At 47.5% G+C, this 24,794-nt stretch overlaps 1 protein-coding gene across 3 annotated transcripts in view; it reads left to right on the forward strand.

The window, feature by feature from the left end:
- Nucleotides 1–689: 689 nt before the first annotated feature.
- The window catches only part of GALNT14 (polypeptide N-acetylgalactosaminyltransferase 14), a 223,771-nt gene continuing 199,666 nt past the window's right edge, over nucleotides 690–24,794 (forward strand). Inside the window, exon 1 of one of the 3 annotated variants that reach the window (XM_067703338.1) lies at nucleotides 690–1,449. In XM_067703338.1, coding sequence (XP_067559439.1) covers nucleotides 1,321–1,449 — 129 coding nt within the window. In that variant the 5' untranslated portion in view covers nucleotides 690–1,320. The remainder of the gene's footprint in view (nucleotides 1,450–24,794) is intronic. The other 2 variants (XM_067703335.1, XM_067703336.1) reach the window with 2 other exon arrangements.

Raw genomic sequence — 24,794 nt, forward strand, 5'->3', positions numbered from 1 at the left:
CCAAGATTCACACAGCTAGTGTGGCTGACCCGGGCCAGGAACCCCTAGTCCAGTGATATCACCATCATTCCAGCCTAGCTGAGACCCACACGGGAATCCAATTCACACTTTGCTCTGCCTCTGGACTCAAGTAGTTTTAATCTTCAGGAGGAAGGAGGATGCACTTCCAGAAGGCATTTGTGGAAAGGGGTTTTTGAAAGATAACCCTCTGTGCTCAGTACCCCCCTGCCCCAAAACCGCTTTCCAAGAACCCCATGTGGTTGACCCAGCTTTGGACTCCATCCCCAACCCCCTTTCTGCAAGCACAGAGCCCTGGTCCTTGTAGGGAGAGAAAAGCCTTACGGGAGATAATTACACCTTAATTTTTAAAAGGATTTCTTTAAAGTTAAATTTAGACCAACTCAGCGTTCCATTAAGCAGAAAAAGTTGTCAGGCAGCTGCAGGCAGGCAGAGAAGCACCCTGGGGAGCTGGCTGAACTCTGCCTTGGCCCTGAGCGGCCAGGAGCGTGGCTTGCGGGTGGAGCAGTAGCCCCGCCAGCGGCCCAAGGTCTCAGCGTCAGCTCCCATAGGGCGGGAGCCCAAAGGGCGGGACCGGGCTGTGAGCGCCACGTGCAGACCCCGGCGGCGAGCCGGAAAGTCCTCCCAAGCACAGCTCCTCCTGGCGCCGGCTGGCTCTTGGATCCCAGCTCGCAGCTGGGGGTGGCGGGTCTCGGGGACGCACCTTTCCCGCCCCGCCCCATCCCACTATGGCCCGGGAGCTGCGCCCAGGGCTCGCCGTGGGCGACCCCAGAACAGCACCCGGCGCCTCGGTGGGCGGGCGGCGGTAGCGCCCCCTCTCAGAGCCCCGTTTGCTCCTGCCCGGGCTCCCTCGGAGTCGGTCTGTCTGTCGGCCCTCCCTCCCCCTTCGCTGTTCCTCCCCCGTCGTGTTCCTCCCGGGGTGCCGGGCACAGCCTCGGATTCCTCCCTCCCCACAGCTCGAGTCAGTTTCCCTCGCGGCGGCTGCCGAGGCGGCGGCAACGGCGGCGGCGCGGGAACCATCTCTGCGGCCACCGCGCTTCTCCGGCTGGAGCGGGCGTCCAGCTTGGCTGCCCCTCGGCCCTTCCCTGCCGCGCCTCGAGGCACCGTGTGGCCACCACCCCTGCTCTCTTCTCTCCCAAGCGGGCGGGGCGCCTGGTAGGATCCCACCGGCCCTCCACCCGGATCCCGGGGCTAGCGCTCCCGGGAGCAGGGCGCTCTGAGGACTCCTGCCCCGCCGACCCCTGACCGCCAGGGGGTGCCCCACGGGCGCAGCGCCGCCGAGAGGAGAAGGCAAGAGGGACCATGCGGCGTCTGACTCGCCGCCTGGTGCTGCCGATCTTCGGGGTTCTCTGGATCACCGTGCTGCTGTTCTTCTGGGTAACCAAGAAGAAGTTGGAGGTGCCGGCGGGACCTGAAGTGCAGACCCCCAAGGTACCAGTTTGGCGGCGCGCCGGGCGCGGGGCAGTGGTTGGCAGGAGGGCGCGCAGCTCGCGCGCCGGGTTTGCGGGCTCCCGGGAAGCCAGGGCTGGGGTCTGGGTGCTGCGAGCAGGTAACCGGGCGCCGGATGCGGCTACAGTGTGATGTTTCTGGATTTCAAAAAGCTCAGGGGCATCCCCGGCCCCGCGCCGTGTGTAAGTGGGAGTGGGAGTGGGTGTGGATGGTGGGCGCGCTGGCGGGCAGAGGGGGGCTCTCAACTTGGGCAGCGCGCCGGGGTCCCTGGGCGGCGGGGGCACTACGGTCGAGCAGCCCAGGGGGTGGCCGTCCGTGGACGCCGCGAGAGAGTCGCCGGTGGTGGGGTCGGGTGGCAGGGCCGGCAGGTGCTGGCGCCCGCGAGAAATCGGGCGGTCGCGCTGATCTCCTTCCTTGCCTCAGCTGCCAGGCCCGACCGGGGGAGGCCGGAGACCGAGGGTGCGCCGCGCGCGCTTGTGCGGCGCGGGAGAGCGCTCTGCAGCCTCCCGGGCGGTTGCTTCCTTTCGCCACCCCTGCTTTGTAATTTTCCTCGATCCCTCCAGCTGCATTGGAAGTTGAATTGAATGTGCCCTGAACATCACTAAAGAGCCTGTAAAAACAGACGCCTTGGTATTGGTGGGGAGTTGGGGAAATGAGAATCCAAGTGGCTTTTCCAACTCCTGCCCAGTCGGTTCATACGAGCGGAGCCGCAAGCCTCCGTCTTACCTTTATTCAGAGCCCCTATTCCTCGGTCTCCTCTTCCACAGACCTGGCTGTAGGACACAGAAAAAGGAGGCCTCAGGGGGTTTCCTGACCAGTCAGGAACCCGTTTATGAACTGGGTCCAGAGAGGTCCTCCAGCGACCGCGAAAAAGCCCTTGGAGAAGATTTACGGTCCCAAGCTGGAGACAGAAAATAATGGGGGAAGGGGGAGAGAGGGGAGGCTCCCGGTAAGTATAGTGCAGAGCACCTACTAGGTGCAAGGTACATAGTGGGTGCTTCTTTATAAGTAGTTGTATGAGTTGGGTAGGATTCTCCTTATTCCGTAGATTAGGAAACCGGTTCAGTCTTTAAGTACCTTGCCTTAGGACACTACTGGTTTGAACTCAGACCTCCGATATTCAGGATCTTTCCACTGTATCGAGTTGCCTTTGAGATTGCCTTTTAACTAAGTCTCTGGTCATTTATGTTTTGGAATCTTGCCAATGCTCTATTGAATTCCACAATCATTTATTGATGATCTGCCATGTGCCAGGCAGTGTGCTAGGTACTGTGGGTTCAGAGATGCAGAACTGGTTCTCTGCAGTAGGGGGATCTGCTCAGGAATAGACCAGGACCATACAGTGTGCTGAGGGCTACAATGGCTCAGTGCACTGGGCGTCATGGGAGCCTGGGGACTTCCTGGAGGAGGAAGAGAACATAAGGGAACTGAACTGAGAAGGATGAACAGTAGGTTTGCCAGTAGGTAGGGAGGGCATTCCAGGTAGAGGTTAATTGCACCAAACAGGCTGAGAGGAATTACACAGCACACTGGGTGAGTTTGGTGTCAAAGCATGTGGCCAATGGCAGGGATGAGGTTGGGAAGATGTGTAACGGTCCTGTTGGGTAGGACCTTGTGGGTACCAGGGAACCTTGGAGGTGTACTAAGCAGGGGAGTGATGAGGTCAGACTGATGATTTCAAACAGCCTTCATCCCACTGGATCAATTTTCTCACTCACCTCAGACCTAAAGAGGTCTGAGGTGGGTGAGATCTGGAGAGCTCGTAGATCTGGAGAGCTTTTCGTCTTTTTCCCTGGGTGATTCTTCTCCTTGTGAGGTTAATGATGCCCATGGGGGCATGAACTCTCTCTGTTTTGCGTTGAACCTCATTACCTTAAGCTTGCTTATTCTAGTCTACACCAGGGAGCCGGGACAAGAGGTCTGTTTCCTTCTTTGTGCACTTTTTCCGTCTTCTTTTCCGGCCTCTTCTCATCCTGGCGAGCGCTGAGCACACATTGATCGAATGCAGCCACAGGCCAGGCTCTGTGCTAGGTTTGGGGGCGGCTGTGATGAGTACACTGTGCCCCTGACGTTTGGTGGGGGCGGCTCTCACAAGTTCCTGGTTGAGGCAGAATTGCAAACAAAGGAGTAGCGGCATGGCGCGGGGGCAGTGGTCTAATGTCAGAAGTCCGGACATAGTGCTGTGCGGTCACTTGCTCTTTGTCTTAGTATCTTCCTTTTCCCTCATTTTCTGTATCCTTTATAACCATGAATTCTCTAGACTTTAAACATCTTGATAATTCTTATTATTGGTCACCCTTTTTTGTTAGTAGATTTCTTCTTCCTGTTTTTCACCTGTATTATGCCTTTTTGTGTCTACATATATGTGTTGTGTGTATTCATATATGTGTGGGTGTATTTTGTGTCTGGTGGATGAGCAGCCCTCTGTATCTTAGTGTATATGTACCTGAGGGGTGGGATGGAGAGACAAAGAGAGGTCTTTCTTAGCACTAGAACAGTTGTATTCACATGACCGATCTACTCAGGAAATTTGCATGTCAGGTCCCAAGGAGTGCGGTGGGTTTCCAAACCTGATTCCATGTCAGAACCACCTGGAGAGCTTGTTTAATTTACATGTTTTTGTGTTTATTGCAGAGATGATTATTCTGTGGATTTGGTAGAAGGTCGTAGAATCAGTATTTTTACAAGGGCTCCATGTGAGTCTGAGGCAGCCTATGGATGGGAGCTAGATGAAGAATACCAAGTCTCTTGGGTTTTTTTGTAGTTCGGTGGGCCCCATGTAAATATGGCCGAATGATTTCATTCCCCTTGAGTTCCTCGTGGACCAAGCCTGTGTGAGCACGTGCATTCATGTGAAATAACAATAGCTAGCATTTGTATCGTGCTTTACAAATTCACAAACTCCATTTCACATATATTAGCTCATTTAAGCTTCACAATGACCGCAAACAATAAGGCAGATCGTACTTTTATGCAGATGAGATTGAGTAATGAGGTTAAACAATTGGCCCAAGACAACAAGACTATTATTAAGTGGCAGCATCGGGACAAGAATGGAATGGGATTATTCTGGCAACTGCTCACGCAAGTGCTCCTTCCATGCCATCAAGTCACATGGATGCCTGGGTCTGCGCTAGTGGGTGATGGGGTGAGGTTAGGGATGTTAATATCTGCATGATGCCCACCTACTTTCCAAGCACTTCCATGGCTCATCCCTAGGTGCTGGCCTTTGGAGAGCTCCAGGGAGGTTGGTGTAATTTGTGGGGAAACCGTTTCAGAGGGAATCCTGCTCTGCCCTTGGGGGAGGTCATATGGGGCAGAGGAGGCTCCTCTGGCTGGATAGAGTGCACCCTGGTGGGGCGGGTCTGATGGAAGGTTGTGGCATCATTGCGGGGTTGCCTCAAATGGTTGCAGCACCGTTGGTTGAGGAATCATTTGCCAGGGCGGAGATTGTTTCCTCAACAGTAGGAATTATCCAGGGACATTTGTCTATTGTAGGGAAACATTTTTGGTTTTTGAGTGAGTTCAGTATCCTAGGTTTTCCTAGACGATGCTCCTGCAGTCATGGGGAGAGCTCTTGCCTTGGACATGTCTGAAACCAGGGGTCCTCTGCCTAAGGCTCTTCCCAGTGTGGTGGAGGGGGGTCAGTGTATTTTCTAAAGCAAGAACACTGGGCTCCCTTCCCCTAAAAATATTTAGAGAAGTTGAAATGGTGGAGGGATTGGTCTAGAGAGGGCTATGGCGAGGGCTCCTGGGCTGGGGACTTGCCAACTTGTAGATTCCATGTAGCCCATTGCCTTCACGGGGGGCTAGACCCTTATTCCCCTTTCCTCAGTGTTAGGGAACATCCTCCTTCACCCGGCATGGGATCTCCAAAGTGGGCCTGATAATAAAATGGAACCTGTGCTCCGTCACAATCCAAGTGATATGGAGAAGCCAAGCTGCACTCCAGGTTTAAGAAAATCAGTTGGATTTTTTCCCTTAGTTTCAAGAAGGGCTGTTTCTATTAATAGCTCAAATAAAGATTTAAGTTTGACTTTTCAACGTTGATTTGATTTTTTATGGGGTTTCCCACCCCCAAATTCAGCAAAGCTCTAATTCCTAATTGAAAATCCTGTAACAAGCTTGATGCCTTAATTTAAACAGTATTTTAGCAATAAATCCTGTACCACTAAAAAAAAGGACCTGAAAAATGCTTCCATTTTTTCTCTCCCCTATCATTTGTTTGCTTCTTGGAGAATTATACAATAACTGGTAGAATTTAAAAAAAAAAAAACCCAGCAAATTTGTCTCTTATTTCCAAGAAACTAAATTTAGTCCAGGGGCTTAGGGCTTAGGAAAAGCAGAAGAATTTGAAGGCCTGAGGGTGCTTTTGGAGGAAGGTATTGGAAATGTAAAGGCTTTGAATAAAGTGCCTCAGGCCCATGTAAATGTATTTGCGCTGTACTAGAAATATAGCAAAAACTATCAGAAGAGAGCCTGTTTTCTGTAATATTTGTATATTGCAAATGCCTTATGTATATGACACTGTTATTGTATTCCCCATTTATTAAGTAATTTCTCCCACTCAAAAAAATTCATCGATTTTAGAGAGAGGCCCTAATAATCTGCTGACGCTCGGTGGGTGTATGTTAGACTGTCCAGGGAATTTTAACTCTGGCATGACCAGAAACAGCTCATTATCTGATGAACGTTCATCCTTCATGAACATTCATTTCTGTGTGTGCTGGTGCCTGCGCCGGACGCTGTGCTGTTTTCCCATCTAAGGCAGTTCCTGGAGAAGGTGGCGGGGATGGTGTTGCCTTGTGGGCCAGATGTGGCTGCTGTGAGAAGCTGGGAAATACGAGGTCAGAAGGTTGGAGCCTCAGGTGTTCAAGAAATAGCATGCTTTTGCTTTCTAGATACCAACAAGCTTAGAAAAACAAACCAACCCCAAAACCCTGAGCTCCCCTGTGCTTCCTCTCTTGCCCTGTTCAGTCCCATCAGGCTGAGAGGAATTTCTCCTCCTTGGGCCATTTTTGGCCTGCCCTGGGTTGCACCCTTGTCCCTGCTTGCTTTTCCCAGCTGGCATTCTCCCCCAGGCCCTGTCCCAGGGACCCACAGATCTATTCGAAGGGAACCTCTTTGAGTCGGTCTGGGGAGCGCTGTCTCTCTCTCTCCCTCCCTCTCCCTAAACCCTTGTTCCCCTAAGTGGCCTGGTACTTTTGGAAGCAAAGACCAGGAGTCCCTGTCTCAAAATTTTCTAGAGGCACAGAGTGATATCTGCTCAAATCAGGGAAGACAAAGGGGCAAAACCAGAAAAGAAAGAGAAATTAATGTCCCTGTCACAAGCTTCCCCAGCCTGTCTAGAGACTACCCTTTTCCAAGGTTGCTCATCTGTTGGTATCATTTAAAAGTGTTAATTTCCAGTCATCAGAGGTCATTTATTAACTGAACAGGGACAGAATGAGGCTGCCGTTGGCTGATGCCCAAGGCCTGGGAGTTTTACAGGGACTGGTTCACATGCCATCTCGTCTGCTGCCTTTGCCTGCATCCTTTCCCACACCTCTCCCATCCCAAATTTCCCAAACAGTCTTATGCATTATCAGGCACCCAGGAACACATTTTGAAGTTGAAGAAATGTGTTTCTGTGCCCTTGTTTAATTTCTAACGTTTACAGTTTTGTCAGTCTTCCAGAGCATTTCAAAGTCCCCGATGCATTTTTTTGGAAAAGAATCTGAATTAGAAAATAGGGAAAAATCCCCAGCTCCTCTCTCTGGGAGCATCTGTGAACCCTGTCATGACTTTTGCACATTCTACCCGAGACCAGCATTTATGGACCCACCATCTGTTTGGGGAAGGGAGTCTGACATGCCGAGTGCCCTCTACAGCCGGCTGCTGCCTCTTCCACTTACCCGCAGTGACCCTGAGCTGGGTGGTCAGCCTTCCTCCTTGTCTGGACCTCAGACACTCACACTGTTCACCAGGGTTGAAAGATGGAGAGCCCAGCCCTCTCCTGGCAGCTCCCATGATGTCATAATCAAGTGTGGTTTCACCTTCTGGTTTTTCTTAAATACGTGGCAACCCGGGTGTCTCTTTCTGCCATTGGCAGTGCTGGGGATAACTCAGATAGTCTCTTCCGGGCTCAGTCTCCTCAACTGTGAAATGGGAGCAGCACGCTACAGCACTGCCTGTCTCCCACTTGCCCTGCCTTGCCAGCAGTCTGAGTCATTTTGGGTTAATTGTGAATAATTCTGAAGTGAGACCTCGTGGCTTTAAATAATTATACCACAGATTCTCTGTGTCTATTACTTATCTTTTAATTATTTTACCAGAAATGTTAGATTAACCAAAAGATAAGTCAGTTTCCGAGTTCTCAGATGTTGAACTGATTAAGAAAGAACCCCTTTGGGATACTGAAGAACGCGCATGCACACACGGGTACACTGGCACCCTGGGGAATTCTGCAGAAGCTCCTGAAATTTGCTGGCTCGGGTGTTTTGGTATTTCAGAATAAATGGCCTGAGATGACCTTCTGGGGCAGCAGTCTTTGCATTTGGCATCACAGGATCTAATGAACACTAGGAAGCTAACGGGGAGAGCGAGGAAGAGATCTATCTCTGTGGCGGGAGGAATGTATGTGCCACTCAGGGAGTCCTCTTTCCTCCTGTTTTTCTTTCCTTCGCTTCCCTCCTCCCTTCATCATTCTTCCTCCTCCTCTTACTCACATCTCCTGGAAAGCCAGGGGGCCCCAGAGCAGAGAGGCACAGGGCACTTGGTCAGGAGCCCCGGGAAGAAGTCTGGAGGTGCAGGAACCCAGTACTTCCCTGCAAGCACTGACCAAGGTCAGGAGCAGCCTGTCTCGCTGCTGCTCTGGACACAAAGGCCGTTCTTTCCGAAGGAGGGAAGTAGCTGCTCTGGGCCATCCTGAGCCATTCTGCTCAGATGCTCTTATATCAGCATGAGCCCTCATGGCAGGAATTAAGGAGCCGTCAGACCACTATCTCCCGGACAATGCCAATTTCAAGTACAAAGTCTCTTCTGTGTACCATTTCCTGGAGACAAGATTAGGCATTTGAAAAAAATAATTAAGTTCTCCTCATGTCACTTGTCTTCTTAACTGTGAGAACTACAGAGATCTTTCAAGGAAATACAGGGCGAGCAGCACACGCACATGTTCCTGCCACTGGGTCTGAGTGCCCAGACGAAGAGAATCTCCACCAGCTGCCTCTTTTCTAATGATCCCGTTGTTTAAACCCAATCTGCATCTCATTCCCAGCCAGAGAAGCGTGGGTAACATCTACAGAGCAGGTAGGACTGCCCCGTCTTGACAGGCTGTCTCCCAAGAGGCCATCGGACCCTTTCCTCTGTCCTCACTAAGGCTTGGAAATAAGGATTGTTTCCCCCTAATGGTCCAGGCTGGGGATTTATGTAGCCCCTGTTGTTCCTCTGAGAACACTCTAATCGTTAATTCCCCACCCCCTCCCCCAGCCACAGAGACTGAGCCAATCAATATTTATGTTCCCATCACTCACAGCTGCAACGCACAGGCATAATGGACACCCAAATCCTTGATGGTCATGGAGAAATTGGCTGGCGCCCGTGTTTCGGGCTCATTGTTTTCTAGGATCTTGGGGAGATCAGACCATGTCGTCCATGGATTATCTGTTTCAGGCTCGTTTTCCAGGATCTTGGGGAGATCAGACCACGTGGTCCATGGATTAATTAAGCCACCCAGCTAATGGGCTGTTAATAGATGGGCAGTTGATAGCTACCAGCTGAGTGCTGAATCGACCTGTGTCCTTATTATGGTGGGCTGGTGGTCTTTACTTGCAGAGGCACTGGCTCAAAGACCTGACTAATTAAAGGTGAATCAGGAACTGGAAGATAAGAGGTAGCTTCCTCCCTCCACCTCTTTGTGCCATGTTTTACAGTTTACAAAGCGTTATTATTCACAAGTGCCTCGTTTGATCCTTCCTGCAACCCCTTGAGGTGGGTGTTATTATTATCCTCCTCTTCTGAAGTATGATGAAGCTGAGATTATAAGAGGGAGGAGACGGGCAAGCTCGCCCAACCGTAAGTGGCCTTGAACTCACTCCTCTGACTGTAAAGCATATACTTTTTGTATCATGGCCACACTCAACGTATGGCTAGCTTCCTTTTCCAGGGGAAATGAAATCTATTTTATATATGTATGTGTTATGTGTATATTTTCATATGGACAAAAAGCTTGTGCTCTTGCTGAGAAATGACTCCGTACCTCTGATAAAACACCAGTGTTGCTTTTCTGCATGTAAAAGGGAACGGAGGGTTTGATTAAGGGAATTGTAGAGCCGGTCTCCAGAGGGCCAACAGGACTTTGGGTTGTCTCCCGGGACAGGCCAAGTTTAACTCACTCGCAGGCCCAGCAGAAACATTCCACAGGACACTGTTTTCTACTGTGGGAAGGTGCCGGCCTGGAATGGCAGACTCATGGTCCCGGGAGAAGTGGAGGGAGAGAGGCTTTCCCACCCCTGAGTCCTCTAGTCGGCATTGTCTCTGTCCTTGATTCTCCCTGGCTGGCAGGTTTTGACAGCAGCAAATGAGACTCTGCTGTCATTCAAGAGGCTGCTTAACTCAGAAGTCAACAGGGTTGTGCAATTAAGACAGAAACCGTTGATATGAATCCCTTTCGTGATGAATGTGGTTCTTAAACAATCAGAAGCAATTCCCCTCTAAGAGGAAAAACGTCATTTGAAAGAACCTAAGACGTACATCCTATTTGACGTGCGAGGCAGGTGTATGGGGGAATGACTCCAAAGAAGTGTCTTTGGAAGGTACCCAGCATCACCTGAGAGCCTCCTGGCTTGAAGACAGAGGTTGCCCTGCCTGTGTCGTGCCCTTGAAGGCCCAGGGTTCAGCCTCTCGGTGGCTGCTTCGGAGGTTGGGTGTGGGTAACGTAGTTGCTGCCCGTGTATATGCTTAAACTTACGACAGCATAAAAGCAGGAGGTTGCTAATATCTTCCTGGTATTTTGTCTGCAATTCGGGTAAGCTACCCGGAGGGCTCATGGTGGTGCTTTTGTGATGTGGCCTGAGTGACACAGTCTCTATTGTGGGATCCTGTGCAGAAGCATGACTTCACCACTCTTGTCCATTTCTGCAGAGCGTGGGAACGTCAAAGGGGACTATATTTTTAAAGAGTGTGCATGGAGTAAGAATGAAAAGAAATGTAAACCTAGAGAACGCTGATATTTTAGCTCTCCACTCAAAAGTCCCGATGGTTTCTAATCATTTGTTTAATTCTGGATCAGGTAAACACCCTGTAATTCTCCCTGCCTCTCTTAACACTGAGATTATGGCTTCTGCTCCAGGTTTTAGCTTTTCTCTTAAAACTGAGTGTATATTTTGGAAAACGTCTTGGCAGTGTCTACTAAAGCTGAACACATGTATATACCTATGACCCTGCCATTTCACTCCTAGTGATAAATCCCAAAGAAATGCATTTCGTATTTTGACGAATGCCTCGCACTCAAATTGAAGTCGGCAGACTTTTTCTGTAAAAGGTCACGTACTCAGAATTTTTGTTTTTTTAGGTCATATGGTTTCTGTTGTAACCAACTCTGCTGTTGCGGAGTGAAGGACAATATGTAAGTGAAATTGAGCATGGCCGTGTTCCAATAAAACTTTATTTATGGACCCTGAAATTTGAATTTTGTATAGTTTTCACATCTTGTGAAATATTATTCCTCTTTTAGCATGATTTTCAAAGATTTATAAATGCAAAATCCATTCTTACTTTGCCAGGGTATCCTTAGACAGGTGGCAGGCCAGATTTGGCCCTCAGGCTGTGGAATTCCACTTAGGTAAGGTACAAGAACAGAGCAAATTAATCTATGGTGTTTGAAGTCAATTTCACGGTGACCCTTGGTTGGCATCAGTGACTAGAAGGAAGCAGGGGGGCATTTGGGGCATTGGTACTGTGTCAGTTTCTTGATCCTGGGTGCTTGTAACTGGGGTGTGTTCATTGTGGGAATTCATCGAATGCCTGCTTTTTTGTGTTTGTATATGCCTCCTCTATAAGACGTTCAAAAAGAAAAAGAATGAACTGAGTGGGTGGCTTCTGACTTCAGGTGTTAGCACCTCTTTGGGGTCAGCCCATAGAAGTTTTCATTCTTTTTACAGCCACTGGCTTCTGTTTCTGAATAAGAGTCTTTGGAGAAAGGTCTTGATAGGTCTTTCCAATTTCCCAACTCTTACTCCCTTTTACATACAGGGAGACGTTTAATAACTAGTGTAGTACAGGTACCAGCCACCCAAAGTACAATACCTATGGAGAGTTAACCCTCTAGTTGCTGAATCATAGGAAGTTGGTTGGAGGAGGGGAATCCCAGAGGAGAGCCAGGCAGCCGGAAGGCCTTCAGGGCAGTGGGAACCGCCAATAGGAATTCGGCTCCCTAAGTGATTCCGGGCTGAAATCTACCTATGTTTATAGTTAAGAGGTGGAGGCTTAGTTACAGTGAGTGGAATTATATGGCTACAAGCTAGTGGCTTGTAGCAAACCACCTTCTATTCTTTTTTTTTTTTTTTGCACCCAGGACAAAAAGCAGAGAACTAACGACCCGAGCCCTTATGAGTGCCAGGTGTTTCCTGTGTCAGACATCTGTCCTTCCTAACAGCCCTGTACAATAGTAGCTTTATTTTTCAGATGAGGAACATCAAGGCTTAGGGAAGTTAAGTGACTTTCCCAAGGTCATACCGCTCATCAGCAGAGGAACTGGATTCCAATCCAGATCTGTCTGGCTCCAGAGCCCACCTTCTTCCCACGTCACCACGCTCACGCCAGGTTTCTCCTCCCTTCACAGTCACACGGAATCTGGTCTCCTGAAAGCGATGATTGAATAGAGTTTCCCCTTAGTAACCTGCCTTTATAGCCCGCTTTGGTTCTGCTTCCTGGAATTACACACATCTTACTGAGACCAGAAGCGGTTGAATGAAACAGTTTTATATCAGAAGCTGTCGCTTCCAGGACAAGTCATTTTAAAGCAATAGTCAAGGAGAAAACTTTACAAAACTTTCAAAGAGAAATAGATTGTGCTTTCAGCACTGTTTGATATCCCTTGTGAACATGACAGATGACTGGGGATGTTTCTGATCCCAGGGTTAAACTTTGAAAAAGGAAATCTCCAAGCTGTCACACTCTTGACCATGTCAAGGTGCTTTCGACATGCCTCAAGACTGATGAAAGGGGGCGTGGTAAGGAGTTAATCAACAGATGCTGAAAATGCAAAGGCCGTAGTGAATGGTAACCCCCCTCCATATCACCCCTCAGACAGGAATAGTCCTGTATCCGACATAATAGCACCAATTATTTGGTTGTTTGTGCTGAGGAGTTGAAAGCTATCATGTGCCGGGAAAATACTCAGCATGGAGCAGTAATTATGGATCAGCTGATAATAAAGGATGCACTGGATTGACTGCTAATTAGATTATTAGCACCAAAAACAAATACCTGCTATTAACCATAAATAAGCCACATTTGGGGACTTCCCTGGTGGCTCAGTGGTTAAGAATCCGCCTGTGAATGCAGGTGACACGGGTTTGAGCCCTTCTCCGGGAAGATCCCACATGGCGCGGAGCAGCTGAGCCCATGCACCACAACTACCGAGCCTGCACTCTAGAGCCCGTGTGCCACAACAACTGAAACCCTCGCGCCTAGAGCCCGTGCTCCACAGCAAGAGAAGCCACCGCAACGAGAAGCCCGCGCACCGCAAAGAAGAGTAGCCCCTGCTCACCACAGCTAGAGAAAGCCGGCACGACACAACACAGCCAAAAATAAATAAATAAATATTAAAAAGAATAAGCCAAATTTATGATATTTTCTACTTTTAAATACACATTTCTTTTTATAATGTGCAATTTCCTTTCTTTCCTTTCTGTGCCAAGACTTCTAATTCTCCCCAGTCATATTAAGCATAGCTGTTTTCTGAGCTGTAACCAAGTTGTTTTCTTGTTTCCTTCTGGTCTCAAAAAGAGTTGAGAGCTCTGACATGTACTGAGTGTCACGTGTCAAGGCCCTACGTGAGATGTGCTAGTTCTTTTCAGGGAAGAAGTCGGAGTTATTCCAGAGCAGAGTCCCGGTCTTTCCCACGGGCACGGAGTCTTTATAAGGGGTAAGGGATTGTAGAATTTTCTCTGTGAACTATATGCTGGAATTAATTGCCAAAGAAATGACCCAGTTGCTTTTTTTGTGGCACTTTGAGCTTTGGTCCTTGCTTTCCTGATTTGAGAAGGATGGGATGGGCGTTTGGGTGCTTTGGGTGTGTGCTCTCCACCCCACCCCAGCAAGTAGGCCATCTTCCTACAAGTGGGTTGACTGTGTATCCCCAGTAGAATGAGATTCCAGCTGTCTTCTGCCCAGGGTGGCTGTGAGTTCTGTGGGTAGGACCGTCTGAAAGAACCCTCGGGAGCTCCCTGGGTTGTCTGCGAGGAAAAGCAGCAGTAGGAGTCAGGAGGCGGCTCTGGCAATGTGCTCATAAGTGGTGCAAGTGACTGTCAGGTGTCCTGCAGGAAGCGCTAGCAATGGAGCTTTTCGTGGCCACCATCACAGGCTAGGGGGCTTCCATGGGGAGAGGGGTGTGTGGCTGCCTTTCAGGAGAAATGCTAGGTGTTCTCTCTGTGTTAAGTTATTCATTCTTTACAAGGCCTACCACAAGGTAGGCAGGCTGAGATTTACCTGGTACTTCCCAGTACAGTCATACTGGGTGTTTAAGGCTGTCACCTTTCTGATTAAACAGTGTCTGAGCCATACGGGTTGTTAAATGTTCTCTTATGAACATTATCTTTGGGTGATGTATTGATTACTCTTATTTTACCAATGAAGAACTTGAGGTTCATAAACATCCAGTGAAACTTGCCCAAGTCAACAGAGCTAGTAAGCGACGGAGCTAAGACAGGTCTGGGTGATGCCGAGGTGCCAGTGGGGCAGTCGGCAACTGAGAAAGACAGTGAGCTCCTTGAAGGAGTTTCTCCCTTTGAGCGCCCATCCAGCATGGGGAGACAGGCTTATCGAACAGGTGGAGACAGAGTGGGCCAGTTGCCCTGCACCAGGCCACTGGGTCAGGCTCATCCGTTCATTCAGCAAACCTACGTGGGCATTGCTGGGTGCGAAGCGCTGTGCAGGATGCAGGAGACGGCCGAGGCTGGTTCTGCCCTTCTTGCCCAGGGCGAATTCTTAGGGAGTAGTGGAGTGTGGCGCAGTGGCCCCCGGCTGGCGCCTGGCGACTTCTGTCTCTAGAACTCTGTCTCCCTCTTGGACTTTCAGGTGTGTTGTTTATTCCTGGAAAGATAGAACTGTGTCGCTGGGATGGCTGTTAAATGGTGAAATGGGCTGCAAAATGGCTAGAAGTCTTTTTTGTCCTTTAAGTCAAAAGGGGATGTGAGGCCAAGGGGATGGAGAGAAACTTCACATGCGTTCATGGGATAAATGTTTGAGACTATTGCTTTCAGATATTCTAGGTGCTGTTCTGCAAGGTTGATTTCTTCCCCTGATCATGTCACTCTTCTGTTAGCTCAAAAAACTGGGGTTGAAGTTTAATCTCCTCCTTAAAGCTCTTCCACTAAAACAGGAACCTGTTATTCCACAGGGCCTCTTATTAGAAGAAGAAGGATTTAGGACGGCCTTTTAAAGGCTGTTCAGTGAGTTTTGAGGAAGTACATTTGCCAGCATCCACTTGTCCCCAAAGTATCTGCTGTTTGAAAAGCACAGCACTAGCGGAAGGATCACGGGAAAGGAAAACCAACTTCAGGATAGAAAAGTAGGCTGAGCACCCCACTTTACTTAGTTGATGCCTATCGTGGCTTTTATACTGTGTTGGACACTCTAGACCAGGATCGGCCCATGGGCCAAATTCAGAACCCCAAATTCAGTCCTCCTCTGCTTATCCTGTGAGCTAAGAATGGTTTTTAAAAATATTTTTAATGGTTGGAAACAAAACGAGGAAGAAAAATATTTTGTGACATGTGAAAATTATCTGAAATTCAAATTTCAGTGTCCATAAATAAATAAATTTCAGTGTCCATAAATAAAGTTTTATGGGAACCATCACACTCGGTATGTATTGTCTGTGGCTGCTTTCACACTGCCATGGGTGGCAGAGTTGAATAGCTGTGATGGAGACTAGGTGGCCCGCAAAGCTGACATTTTTACTATCTTTATAGGAGAAGTTTGCTAACCCTGGCCTTAGACCTTTGCTTCTCAAAGTGTGGTTCTTGGGCCAGGGGTGGAAGTTCGCTAGTCATGCGGATTCTCAGGCCACTCCACAGCTACTGATTCAAAATCTGCATCTTAATAAGACCCCCAGGTGGTTCTTGTGCAATTAACATTTGAGAAGCGCTGCATCAGATAGCAACTAACTCTTGCTCACGAAAAGCCAGTATGAATCATACTTCATGAACTGGGGTCTAGAGTTGGTGCCACATTTCCCTATTTATTGAATTCAGTTTGGTTCAGAGCTCCCATTCCCCTGGGCTGGAGTGGGGAATTCCTCTCCTACTCACAGCTTCACAAGGATCCTCATTGCCTGGTGATGTGGGAAGAGCCTAGAACCTTGTGAGCATCATGGTCATGTCTGTAACATCATTGACTAAGCTCTCATCCTTCTGTTGCTCTCGGGCTAGTGGGTTCCTTGTGATGCTGGGAGCCCAGAGCCCAGGGCCCAGCCTCCCTAGGGGCACCACACAGCCATGCCTCTGGGACCCTGCTGCCCCCTGGGGCACCCACCACTTTCAGGACTGGTTACCTTCATTGTCTTTCCAAGCTGGAGGAATTCCTTTTTTCCATCACCTTCTGGGCTACTTATTCTTTCAACACAGCTTTTATGTACCACTTACCTGGGAGTGAGGGAGTTTCCTGTCCAGGTTGTATGCTGAGGTTAGGGGCTGGGACAAGGCTGGGGTGGGAGTGAGTGGGTGGAATGAAAACAAATACAAATGAACATCCCGGTACATTATCCTACCATGCCTGTAGTGTGTTAGGGTGCAGTCTGGGGACATGAGCAGTGCCATGGACTAGCAAGTCCAGGATATCTTCCTGTAGAACAGGAAGTAAATTCTGTAGGAATTTAGAGAAAGGGCAGTTGTGTGGTTGGCAGGGCTGGGGAAGGTCTTCCTGAGGCGGTGGTACTCGGCACGAATGACCAGAGGTCCATGCAGACCAGGAGCAGCCCAGACAGTGGAAGAGTTTGAAAATAAAGCCATTTGCTTATGTTTGTTTTCAGAATCGAATGTGTCTGAAAGTAAATGGATCTCTTCAGTTGGGAATATTACGGTCTACTCACTGCGGACTTTGTTCAGGAAATATTTTTGGTTTAAGGATTTTAACTGCTCACAGTTCGCTAATTGCTCTTAAAGGGGCAATTCAGGGAAACTTCAGTGTGGCATTCCCTTTCTCTTACTCCCTGGCCTAAATGAGAGTTGCTGTTTATGTTCTCTATTTCTCACCAAGGCTGGTTCTGGCTTTTCTTGACCACCTAGTTTCATCTTTAGTTCATGTAGCTGCTCTTAGAGAAATGCCCCGTGGTGAAGTCATCTTTTCTACCTACATCCTCTTCAATGAGGTCTCGGCAGGGCTGTGACCAGCAGTCATGTAGAATAGTCACGTCTTCTGAGTCCAGAAGACCTGAGTCTGTATGCATTCGTTCAAGGAATGAAGAAGTGAAGATATCCTGCCTGGTGTCACCAGGAGGGTGGATGGGGATCAGGGCCTGGGAGATTTCTTTCTTCATATATATGCCAGGTAGACCAAAGGCTGATGGCCGGCTGGTGTTCCCTGAGATGTGTGACTGGTCCACCATGCCTCTCTCCAAATTATCTTCTTGGGAAGCTAGACTAGGAAAGTACCTGACCCAGTGGGCATGAAAATATACTCATGATGTACGAAGTTAAAAATAACTTGTGGGGCTTCCCTGGTGGCGCAGTGGTTGAGAGTCCGCCTGCCGATGCAGGGGACACGGGTTCGTGCCCCGGTCCGGGAATATCCCACATGCCGCGTAGCGGCTAGGCCCGTGAGCCATGGCCCCTGAGCCTGCGTGTCCGGAGCCTGTACTCCGCAATGGGAGAGACCACAACAGTGAGAGGCCCGCGTACTGCAAAAAAAAAAATAAATAAAAAAAAAAATTAATGAATGTTCTGTCTTATTAAAAAGATCTTCCTAACTACTAGGTTGTATATAGAACATCCTAAATTTCCTCTTCTACGTGAATTTCAAAAAACTTTTAAATCTTAAGTCCATCTGGATTTTATTTTTATTTCTAGTCTGAGGTAGAGATTTAACTCCATTTTTTTCCAAATGGATAGTTATTTGTGTCAATATCATTAATTAAACAAGCCATCATTCCCTCCACTAACTGAAATACCACCTTTGTCATATATTTATTTCCCCTAAACAATGGGTTTTAGTTCTGGGAACTCCACTCTGCTCTATTGATCTGTTTATCTCTTACTATATCAATATCATACTTTTTACCAGAATTTTCTTATTAAACCTAGGGGTTACTTGTTAATTAGTCCATTAGATTTTCCAGGTATAAAATCATATCATTATCAAAATGAGTTAAATTTCTCTCTTCTTTCTGAAGATTATTGATTGATTATTTCATTATCTTGTTTTGTCACCTTCATGAGAACATTCAAAATGAAATAACATGGCAATACAAGACTCTTTTCTTGCTTTTGATGCAAATGGCTGTAGTATTTCACTATTTACTAGTTCACATTTATGAAATATTCTTTACCATATTGTAGTGGTTTCCTTTCCTGTTTTGCTTCAAGTTTTTATTAGAAATAATTTTGTATTTTTAATTATATTTTGATTGAGTCATATAATGTTTCTGTTTGATGCAGTGAAATATTTTGACTTCCTTATTTTGAACCATCCTTGCTTTCCTGGGATAAACCCTCTAGAGTTATAGTTTATTTTTATTTTTACTACTGGATTTTGTTTGTTGGCATTTGTTTGGAATTTTAACAGCTATATTCATGAATTAGCTTAATTTATAGATTTTTTTTTTTGGTACTCTATCAAGGTTTAGATTTAAGAATATACTGCTTCCATAAAATGAATTAGAGAGATTTGTGTTTCTTTTTAATGTAAAATAGTTAAAATAATAGTTTAAATAACTTTGACATATCTGTCCTTTAATGGGCACATAAAAACTCAGCTCTGAAACTATACTGATTTCTTCGATGGTAGCCCTTGACTCCCTTGAACACCTATTTTTAATTTTCAGTCCAGCCTGAAAATGGTCATTTTTGAATAGGAATATTCAGCCTATCATAATTAGTGAAATAATTGATATATTGAATATTTACTATTTATTTTTCTTTCTCCTTTTTATTATTGTCACTAGTTTGGCCAGTCATTATTTCAACTTCTGTTTCCTTTTTAAATGCAGATATCTTACTATACCGTCAACACTGACAGTTACCTTTCTTTTCAGGACATTCAAATAGATATTTCTATAAAAACAAGATATGGATGAGTTTTCCCCACAAAGATGTTTTATTCACTTATTTTCAGTCTGATACATTGAGGCTTTTAGGAGCACTTTTACTTCCTTACTGTTTCTTACGCTGAAATCTGCCAGACCTTTAGAAGGCTTTTACTCCCAACCTCCACCCCCACTAATTTCTAGGTTTTGCTAAGATAATTTAACACTTCTAGAGCTAAATGGCAAGTTTTTCTTTGCAGAGTGCCACTTCTTTTTCAAGTATTCTTATTTGTCCCTTTTGTTACATGTTTCCAGCACTTTATACTATCTATTTAGATTCAGCCGTGCAAATTGCATGGTTCATCACTCACCACTGTTTTCATCTCATTCATCCTGAGATTTCTGTTTGAATTCATTCATTTTTTGACCTGAGTATTTTCCTTAGAGGGGGTATGTGGGTTATATTTTCTATGAACCCTTGCATATCCACAAATATTCTACAAATCAGACAGGTGGATAACCGCTGGCTTCGATGACTGGCGGTCTGTGGCTGGTTTCCTGCTGTCTTCTAGACTCCCGTTTTGCAGATGGCAGGGAAACTTGATAGCTAACTACTTTTCATTTGTAAGTCACTTGTTCTTTCTGTCTGGCAGCCTGTGAGATTTCCTCCTTATCTCTGGAACTTAGGAACATACTTTGGGGTATGTCCTTTCCCATGACTCCTGCAAGAAGCTCAGTTCCATCTGCAGACTTCAAGGGAAGCCCTCTACTTTCATTTGTTTAATTCTTGTCTGTTCTTTCTTTGTTCGTTTTTGTCCTCCTGGGGTTACTCTTATGCACAAATTAGGTCTTCCGAATAGATCTGTTATCCAAATATCTTTTTTGCCCCGATTGCTATTTCTTTGTATTTTTGCTCTTCTTGTGATATCTTTTTTCCATTTGCTCTTCTGAGCCACTGATTCAGGTTGGTACAGTGACCGTCCATTTACTCAGCTTATCTGATGAGCTTTTTAGTTTGAAAATCATGATTTTTAGTTCCAGAAAGTCTTCTTTGTTTGGTGTTGTAGTTGAGCATCATTAAGTGCTGTTATTGTGTTGCTTGTGTTGTCCTTTGCCTCCTCCAGCAGCTCCCACTTCTAAGTGATTTGCTCCTTCATCTCTCTGCCTCCTGGTCCCCTCTATGGGGAACGTTTGTCTACTGGATGAGCCTCAGGACCAGCTGCCTTCAGGTAAGAGCAGCAGAGTGGTGACGGTATTACAGTCTTTGCTCCTGTACTTTGGTGTGGTTCCACCTGGCAGGTAGTCAGTTCCCTGAGACACAAGAAGGAACCCCTGAGCTACCCTGGCTTCAGGCTAGAGGGGACTCGGCAGGCCTGTTCAGCTTCCAGTCCTTCCTGTGGGCTACGGAGCAGGAAGTCCTCTCTGAACACTCTCGCCAGCTGAGCTGCATTCCTCCCGGGGTCCATCCCACTCTGGGCCAGGCTGCCCACAGGATTTGGGAGCTCTGAGCTTGCCTCTCTGCTGCTCCTCTCCAGGCTCTCTTTCAGCCCTGCATCAGCTTTCTCCACCCAGCTCTGCAAGACCTGAGGTCTCTCTCATCACAGACTCCAGACCACACCCGTGTGCTGGCCTCAGCGGCTGCCAGGCTCACAACAGCAACCTGCAGTTAGTTAGATAGACATTGAGTGAAACAACTCCAACTGTCAGCAGGGGCACGTTCAAGACCGTTGTCCAAAATTCCTTCATCAACTCCTGCATTTTCAACAGTGAATTTTCAGAAACTTCTCAGCAGATTCTGTTTGAAATTTAGGTTTCTTTGTAAAGCAATTCAGTTCTAGGAGGAAGATGAGAAGATAGAGTCTTTGCATCGACTTTTGTATCTTGTCACCTTCTAGGAGAGGGGGTTTTGCTTTAGTGTTGAAAGAATTTCTTTGCATTGAGAAGTGTTACTGTGATTTTATAGTAGCTGCATATAATAATACTGCTGTGTTAGCCTAATTTATCTAGACCAAAATTACTTCCTTATGGGGTCATTTAGGGGCTGGTAGGTTTAGTCCATCACAAAGTAAGAGTTCCAGAAGCATATGGAGATGGGGTTCTCTAACCAGAGGAAAGAAGACTTGCTGTAGCCTGAGGATCAAAGGGGAGAATTTGGGGGTGGCAGGAAGGAGAAGGTTTGAAGTAGAATTAGGGACAGACTCAGTGGTGTTGTGGACCATGAGAGTGACACGGGATCTTGTTCCACAGAGCGGACAGAAAGCCAGGTGGACCCTGGGTTGCTGGGAAATTCATTGCCAAGATGTTATCAGATGTCCTTTCAAGTGCAGAGAACTGGAATATGACCTAGGTCGTGAATGTTGGCCATTTTGCGTTGAAGACTGTGGCCTGTCCCAAAAACTAGCTCATGAAGAATTCAAGAGATCCTCATGTTTTTCAGAATTTATTAAATACCGGTTCCTTACAAAACATTGTGCCCGGTGCCGTCCCACACATCTCGTTTACTCTCCATCCAATGTTCTGTGTTAGGCAGCCTCTTCCCCAGTTTACATAAAGAGCAGGAATGAGAAGCTAAGTGACTTGTTCAAGGTCACAGGTCAATAAATGCCCACCGGGCTTCTCTGGTGGCGCAGTGGTTGAGAGTCCGCCTGCCGATGCAGGGGACATGGGTTCATGCCCCGGTCCGGGAGGATCCCACATGCCGTGGAGCGGCTGGGCCCGTGAGCCATGGCTGCTGAGCCTGCGTGTCCGGAGCCTGTGCTCTGCAACGGGAGAGGCCACAACAGTGAGAGGCCTGCGTAACGCAAAAAAAAAAAAAAACAAAACGCCCACCGTGATTTATTAGCTGAGTCGGAGGCCTGACTCCCATGTGATAGTGTGGCTGAAATGCATAGGTTTTTGCCCAGAATTTGCTCAAACAGTGATCAGAATAAGAAAGCAACCTCGGTACGTTTGCTCCCCTGCACCCTGGAGCCGGTTCGCCGGGAGGAATGTTTCAAGGACCTTCTGCTGAATGGGCAGAATGTGACCACTGGCCGTCTCCAAGGACAGCCTTTTACAGAATTGGACTGAAATAGGAGCTCAGGTCCTCTGAGGAATAAGGAGGGATACAAAGAAGAAAAGAGAAGAAGCAAATACACAGAGCTACAGAGAGAGAAGGCGCCCAGCCCTGTCGGTGGAGGCAACAGCCGTGTGAGAGGCTGTGCTCTTGGTACCGGTGCTTCTGGCGGCCTGTTTAAAAAATAAACGGTAAATAAGGCATGAGAGAGAAGCAAAATAGATACAAAGGAGGAGAGGGTCAAATTGAAACTCATCTTGCATAGACAAGTGAAGAAAGCCAGATAAGGCCCTTTGAAAAAAAGTCTTAAGCAAACATCTATTTACCTGCATCATCTCACCTCATTTTAAAAGGAAACAAAAACTCTTAGGGTACAGCTCAGGAGTCTCCAGAGGGGTGGGGTTTGCCTAGTCCTTGATAGTTTGTTATAGTTTATTGTTGGTTTGATGGGTTGTGGTTTGAAGTCCTGGGTGAAAGCCACACAGGGGGTGGACAGGAACGCTGTCCCAGTCAAACCAGCCTGGGAACCAGCAGAGAGGGGCTTTCCTGCCGTCGATTTAGTGAACAGATTAAATTCTACACACGTTTAGGATGAATATCTGTTGTGCGTCCAGGGATGAACTCAGCCTTGTGGGAATAAAAGTGTAAGCCCAGGTCCTTTTGCCCCGGAGACTTGTGAAGCCTTTCAGGGTAGCTGCCCTGGGGGGCCTCCATCCTGGTGTCCTTGGGGCTTGCGACTGCAGAATCCCGGGCAGCTCAGCGATGGCATTTCCCCGCCTGCAGCCTGGACGGTTCCCTGGGGCTTCGGAGCGGAAGCAGGGGGACAGCATATACTTTCTGCCTCAGCCCAGCTTGCACCTTTGAGGCTCTGGGGTGCTCACTGGTTTCAGTTCTCTGGCTCTGCTGGGAGACTCTAGGGAGAGGATCGGCTTGTCTAGCTCTGTCTTACAAATGGGCTACACACATGAGGGAGGACTAAAGTCCTTGACCCCAAGTCATCCAGGGCTTTGGAGTTACAGTCCAAGTTCCCTTAATCCACATGAGTCAGGTTGAGTCATATCTTTGAAAATCTGACTTGCAGATTTTTTTCCCTCATGAATCTAGTGCCTGTGTGAGAATTGATATAAGTCTTACAGAGTCAGTTTTTCCCATTCAGAGAAAAAGACCAGTCAGCTTGACATCAATCCCTCCCAATTTTTGAACAGATGGTTTTCTGAGCACTTAAGAAAAAAATGTGGTGGTCGCCAGGGCTAACATGGCTTCCCCTCAGGACAAAGCACGTCTTCTTTCCCATGGTCGTCTACTGGGAGGCCAGGGGAAGGACACAGCAAGCGGTGGCTAACATCTAGCGCATGTGCTGTCACTCCTTCCCCAGCACTCAGGCCAAGGGAGACAGCGCTAACTGTCCCTTCTGCCAGCATATGGCCACAGTTTTCATGGAAGCCGGAACCAGGCTTGGTAGCTCCTGTTCTGCCTTTATTTTGCTCATTCAAGATTGGCTTCTGGGTAAGAAACAGGGTTCTTTCTTTTTTGTGACTTTTTAAATCCTCGGCCTGTTCAATTTCCAAGATGCCTATTGTGTGGACGATGTGTCCTTTGGAGTCACTACAGGTACGCCACCTTTGACTTGATTAGCCAACAAAGGGAGTGTCTAGAAATGGGGGCCAGGAGGAGGGATCTGTGTGCTTCTTGCATTTACAGGGACTAAAGAGATTGAGGAGGGAAGACAGGGAGAAAGAAGGATTGAGTTGGCTATTCAGACACCTGAAATATTGTTTCAAAGAAAGGCAGTGCAGAAATTAAACCATTTTTTTTAAAAAGAGATGGGGCTCAAAGACAAGGAAAGAATGGATTTGTTTTTAACGATTTCAAGTAGAACTGAGGCTGTTCCTGTGATTGTTGGAAATAAAATTGGTTAGAAGATGATGTCAGCAGAGAGTGGGTACTGTGAACCAGGAAAATAAATGAGCTCTGAAACCACCTTCTATTTTATAAATATTGTTTCTGGAGCTGAGAAAATTGAGACAGATTATTCCTTTTTCTCGCTCCCAAGCTAGGGGTGGAGGAAGCCCCGAGGATCCCGTTTGGACCTTGTGAGGAGCGCCCCATCTTGCCCTGGCGCGCTAAGTAGCTTTGTCTGCATTTAGACGCGCTCCATTTCGCTCTCGAGGACCGCCATCGGCAGTAGCCAATTACAAACACACCTCATAACACATTATTGAGACACACTGCAAGCAGATGAGCTGGAGAGATGTTTAAGGATCGTATCGCATCGTGTCCATTCCAATCTGTCCGCACTGCCGGAGGACGGAGGGGCCGTGCCTGGGTGCAAGCGTCTCTGTGAATTTGTGCTTCTGTGTATTTCATTTTCACTGTGTCCTAATTGGACATAATTTGAGCCAAACCAGTTTACACTGTCAAGGAGGGAGAAAGGGCATCATTTCACATTCTGACAGGCTCTTTTTAAGCCTGAGGTTCCTTGTCTTTGGTTTTCTGAAAGTATCAGCGCTGTTAGCAGCCTGGATTCATCTGAGAACAAGGGATGATGCATTTTCCGACTCCATGGGTGGTTTTCTTCTGTTATCTGTCTCTTGTGGAGAGGCAAAAGTTGGGCATTTTAGAGAAATGTTACTTAGACAGTCACTTCCTCCACTCTTTCGTTTGCGGGTTTGGTTTTGCGGTAAGAGTTTGGTGAGTTTTATTTTCTCTGCCGTTTGCCATTGCTGTTGGTTTTGAAGTAATGACTGCGTTTTGCCACAGTAACAGCAAGCATTCCAGGCCTGGGAGAAGTGGTGGCTGATTCACAAAGCGTGAGGCCTTCTCTTA

Source organism: Pseudorca crassidens, chromosome 14 (assembly GCF_039906515.1).
Source record: "Pseudorca crassidens isolate mPseCra1 chromosome 14, mPseCra1.hap1, whole genome shotgun sequence".
NCBI lineage: Eukaryota > Metazoa > Chordata > Mammalia > Artiodactyla > Delphinidae > Pseudorca > Pseudorca crassidens.